We start from the raw sequence: 5,301 nt of genomic DNA, 5'->3' as shown, positions 1-5,301 counted from the left end.
TGGTGGCATTTTGAGGCAATTCAGACAGATCGATCTTAAGAAGATCTAAGTCAATTCATTGAAGGTAATCTAATGGCAGAGAATTCTATTCATTGTTCTTTCGACTGGCTTCCACCTATGCTCCGAGCCAAGGCGAAAAGTGAGGCTATTTAGATTTGAAGAAGGCAGCCAGGGTGTTCGATATCATTTCCTATTGACTTGTAACAGTAAAGCTATAGGGTATCATTCCCTGGAGATTGCGAAACAACAAAAAAGTAAAAGTGGTTACAACATATTAACCGTTAATGCACCTTTCTTACGCTACGCTATTCGAAATTGCGTATATAAAGAGATTCGTCTTGCTTGTGCATTCGAGGTCTAATGAAATTGCCGGATCGAGTTATGACCCTTATCGAGCAGGAACAAGCGGACCTAATTCTATCAGCTGGTACCTTAAGGGACAGGGGAAGAAATTAGTGATGGCCACTAGTGCGGGCTGGGTGGGCCGAGCCACGGGTCGTAGTGGGCTGGGCTGGGATTTCATGGTTTGGGCGGGCTGGTTCATGGGTTGAAAAATCTTGGCCCACACCGATCTCTTATAGATTTTCACGGTTCGCGAAGTGATTCTGGCATTTCGTGGGCTTAGCAGGCCGACATGATTTTTTTTTTTCAAAATTATTAAATCATTGAATTTTTTCATTATTGTTACATAAAACCTTTAAAATGAATTAAAATATATACAATTTTAATGAATAATATCATTATTTTTGAATTTGATTGAATTATAATATAAGTATGCAATTTGGTCAAAATATATACAATTCGATTAAAATATACACAATTTAGTTGAATATTTACTTGGCCTGAACTGGTCCGTTTCATCGATCGAGCTGGACCGGTTTCGTGGTCTGGGCTGAGAGGTTTTAGTAGCAGGATTTAGTGGGATGAGTTGGGCTACAAAAATCTGCCCCACGACCTACCCACCAATTTCACGGTTCGAGTTGAGCTGGATCGGGCTTTTCATGGGCCCAACCCACACGACCCACGAGATAGATTGGACTGGATTGGCTCGCACTATTGGCCATCTCTAGCAAAAATAAAGCAACTCGTGAATGCTTTACCAAACTCGCATACACTTTCATGCAATCAAACTTTTTTGTTAAAACTCTTGATTTTCATTTTCATTTTTGAAACCCGTCATTGTAAAAGGGGGTTGCTAAATGCAACTTTCATTTACCATGTACAACCCATCTAAATTCCAAAATTACCCTTATTCACTCAGAACTCATTTCTTCCTCTTCCTCTCCTCTCTCATCACCCTCTTCCTCTTCGAAGATTTCTGGTTCACGAAATTTCACAAATTCGTCCACCATTATACCCCAAATTCGTTTCCAAGCTCTTCAATCTTTTCGAAAATGTTGGAAAATTGATAAATGACTAGATCTTATACCATTTCGGGTTCAATATCAAGCGAATAAGTTTTTTTAATTTCGTCCAACTTTCTTTCAGAATTTCGAAGGGAATACTGGTATTTCGTGCAAGGTGGCACGAAACAGATCCAATTGTTTCGTGCAGATTGCACGAAACAGAATGTAGTCCACACGAAACAGAATCATCTGTTTCGTATAGTCCACACGAAACAGAATCAATTGTTTCGTGTAATTACACGAAACGGAATCATCTGTTTCGTGTAGTCTACACGAAACAGACATTACGAAAAAAAATTTACAACTTGAATCTGCGAAAAGAAATTCACAACCTGCATCATAATTACGAAAAAAAATTCACAACTTACATCAGATTGAAATTCGATTAGGTCAAAATTATGGTCCATTGAATATCAAATTAAAATTTGTAGATCTTCGATGAAGTTTTTTATATAACAGTTAGAGAGGAGGAGAATATTTTTAGAGAGAAAAAGGGTTTTTTTTAGAAAGAATATGATAATAAGGGTTTTTTGGGTTTTTTTTAAGGCTACGTTAGTAAAGTGAAGCTGCGTTTAGCAACCATGTTGTAAAATAACCATTAAAATATGGACAATATTATCATTAGCTCTATTGGAGTGTTAAAAACTCCGTAATAGCCCTACTAATCATACTAATGCTTACGAGTAGCATATGGGTTTTCACTTGGTCAAGAACCTAAGCATACCTTCAACTACTATGAACACGTTGAAGATATAATTTTTTAGAACTTTTTAAATATCATCACTAAAACAACTAGATTGCCCTCTACATTACGCTCCTATATATAAATGCGACTCCTAAGATTTTCAAAGTGTCGCTTTAACTTTCCAATCTATCTCCAAAAAATATTCGAAATGACAAAATTGCCTTCCATATTGATCTCCTATCAATATCATCCCTCCTTTACAACGATCAAATGTAAAACAAGCACACAAAATCATCACCATGAAGACATGGGACCAAAGATCGTGACTGATACAAAGAGCAAGATCACCCCCACCCCACCAACCAAACTTAACAATGAACAAAGCCAGCCACTCGTACAATGACATCTTATTCACTTCATTTCATTGAAATAAATTTCTTCCAACAAGTTGTTCCTTGATATTTTCATAACTCCATCCAAAATATCTTCCTTACAATTATATAGTCCTTGAACCTTATCTTATTTCATCATACTTGTATCATATCATAAAATCATTTATCTTTTCAAGAGAGAGACAGAGAATGGAGTCTTCAAGCAGGCCAAATAGAAGTGATACACACTTGAGTAAAGAGGAAGAAGAGAAAATAGCCGAAGAAACCAAGGAACATTTTGATGGATTAGCACCAAAACGTCACACTAAGCCTCAAAGAAGCGAGTATTCTTCCAATTATGTTGATGCTAACAACACTGCTACCTTAATCCCGGAATACGTCGAGTTTCAACGGCTTGAAAATGATCCTCAGGTGCTTGATCGTCAAAGTTTTGTCCGAATATAGTTGTCACGTTGCTAGTTTAAATTACACTAATGTATAATGTTTTGGCGGAGAGTATAATGCATACTAGTATTATGATAGTAGTATCATGTATGAAGGAGAGGTGGTAGCTTAGTGGAGTACATCTGAGCTGGTGTTTTCCTGCAGGCTAGTAGCCTAACAGAGATTGGTATTCGTACCAATTATCTTTCCTAATCAAAAAAAATTATGATAGTATCATGTATTATAGTTTTACAAAAAATTTGCCACCTTAATATCTTGTTGTTGTTGTTGTTGCAAACAGGAGGTTAACGATGGAAGCCAAGTGAGTGAGGAGTTTACAGAGACAGATTATTACAAGGATCTAAATTGTGTGGATAAACAACATCACACGGTATGTGACTTTTAGATGGTGCGTTATTTCTATTTGTAACCTATAATTGGAATTTCGGTAATAGATTTTTTTTATCAATTTATTTCGGAATCATCTAGCTCTATAACAAATAGATTTGAAATTTGGATTGAATCAGATTGAATTTCGACTTTCAGAATAAGAAACACCCTAGTTAGTCGTTACATTATGTTCTTTTCCTTTATTCTTTCAGTTGATAAAAGTTTAAAAACTTTGAATGTATATGGTGGATAATATACGTACAAGAGTAAAATAAGTAAAGTGGTCTTATAAAATTCGCTTCCTTGTGTTTTTGTAAAATACTTCCTCCGTTTTAAAATACTCGCTACACTTTCTATTATGGGAAGTTTCACATTACTTGCTACACATCCTTTTTGTCCAATAAACTCTCTCTCTCCTCTCACATGGATCCCGTTTCTTTTTACTCTCTATCTCTTTCTTCTCCAAATATTGCCTAGGAGTCCGTGAATTGAAAAGTGTAGCGAGTAATATGAAACGGAGGAAGTATGACCTTTTGATTTTAGTTTTACTAATAAGTAATTGAGAATTTCAAGAGTCTACATGTATTGAAGATATCGAAAAAACAAAGATGCGATAACATTATGGCACAGAGCGAGTAGTTCTTAGTATTAACTGATAAATATGAACATTTACAGACAGGAAAAGGGTTCATCAAGATGGAAAATGACAATGGGGAAAAATACTACATTTCCCCTGATACAGACCTTACTCATCATGCTTCTAGCAAGGGAAATCCAGCAACTAATGACTGGATACCATCTGCAGATGATCAGGTAACCTCAGAAATTTGAGCCAAACATACCTTATTTCAAGCATATTATTAACTGTTTATTTATAGAGTTCTAAATAGCAGAATTGGAACTGAAAACAGGCCACTCTTGTTTCTGACAAGCCGAACCGAAGCGACAGTTAAGTCGAAGATCAGAACTTATTCATCACTTGAGCTCAAGAAGTTGCTGCTACTAAAGAGTTCTTGTAAAAGATTGAATTAGTATGATTTTCTGATTTAGACAACCACTGTATGAAATAAAAATTCTTAGTATGGCCATTTTTGCTACTAGTTGCAAAATATAAGTGAAAAATTTATTGGCAGACTACCTTCAAGTAGCTCATCATGAGATTTTATTCGCAAGATCTGATAAGTCACATCTGATCAAGGGTCAATTTTGAGGAATTGAGTAAATTTCCATGATACACCTCATTGTGTTAGCTAATATTTTTGATGGAAAATTCACTTTAATTGCAACATTTCTCATATCTGGTAACTTCTTGACTCTATTTTTCTCCTACCATATGAGTTCCACTTTTTTTTATCTACTTTAATCTCTCTCCTCTTTACTTGACTTTCTTAAGTACCAAGGATGTCTTAGCCTAGTGGTTAAGATTGAAGTGTTGTGGACTTTGTACTGCCTTCGTGGCTCCTATGAATAAAAAAAAAACTTGACTTTCTTAAGTTATGCCAAGGGTGATGTTGCAATAATAGTGGAATGGAGGAAACACGTCTCTGTCGCAATTTTGTCCAAATGCAATCTGCCATTAGAATTCTATCATCAAGGGTAATATGGAAAAATCAAGTTAAGTTAATCTTGAAAACAATCTACTCCCCATCTCTCGTCCTCCCCCGGCGTTTTTAAGAAGTTATAATTGGTATTTTAACACTATTAACGTTCGCTACTTTGACCATCATTGGTGTATTATACGTAGAAAAATAATCATTTGAGATCTTAATTGATTCACCTTGCATTGATATTGTATATTTTCAAAATAAACTTTTTATATTTTTACGGATACATAACTAAATATATGAATGCTCAAAAATTTACACGGGTAAGCATGAAAGGAAAAGTGTAACTACCAAATAAGAACATAGCGAGTATTACTTTAGGACGACATAAATTCTAGTATGTATTGAGTCTAGATAGGAGTGACTAGTTAAACAATACCATGGCTATTCTAGTAATATTC

General features: G+C 35.4%; 1 protein-coding gene across 3 annotated transcripts; it reads left to right on the top strand.

Moving 5' to 3' along the window:
- The first annotated feature begins 2,568 nt into the window (after positions 1-2,568).
- Positions 2,569-4,601, top strand: LOC104900015 (uncharacterized). Of its 3 annotated transcripts, none has more exons than XM_048648409.2 (4): positions 2,569-2,894; positions 3,208-3,297; positions 3,972-4,109; positions 4,187-4,601. In XM_048648409.2, exons 1-4 carry the CDS (start codon positions 2,673-2,675, stop codon positions 4,199-4,201), a joined length of 465 nt encoding a protein of 154 aa, XP_048504366.1. In that variant the 5' UTR covers positions 2,569-2,672; the 3' UTR covers positions 4,202-4,601. The 3 variants fall into 3 exon arrangements, with proteins under 3 accessions (XP_048504366.1, XP_048504367.1, XP_048504365.1); XM_048648410.2 differs by having other exon boundaries at positions 2,571-2,894; positions 4,190-4,601; XM_048648408.2 differs by having other exon boundaries at positions 2,572-2,894; positions 4,208-4,601.
- The last annotated feature ends 700 nt before the right edge of the window (positions 4,602-5,301 follow it).

The sequence above is a fragment of the Beta vulgaris genome, chromosome 7, assembly GCF_026745355.1.
Source record: "Beta vulgaris subsp. vulgaris cultivar EL10 chromosome 7, EL10.2, whole genome shotgun sequence".
Taxonomy (NCBI): Eukaryota; Viridiplantae; Streptophyta; class Magnoliopsida; order Caryophyllales; family Amaranthaceae; genus Beta; species Beta vulgaris.
Note: the sequence above shows the minus strand (reverse complement) of the source record. Positions and strands in the feature narration are given on the sequence as shown.

Excerpts from the sequence above, each read along its gene's own strand:
- LOC104900015 (XM_048648408.2), top strand. The coding sequence starts at position 2,673 with ATGGAGTCTTCAAGCAGGCCAAATAGAAGTGATACACACTTGAGTAAA. Across the intron at positions 2,895-3,207 it reads GGCTTGAAAATGATCCTCAG|GAGGTTAACGATGGAAGCCA; the intron begins GTGCTTGATCGT and ends TGTTGCAAACAG. Across the intron at positions 4,110-4,207 it reads TACCATCTGCAGATGATCAG|GCCACTCTTGTTTCTGACAA; the intron begins GTAACCTCAGAA and ends AACTGAAAACAG.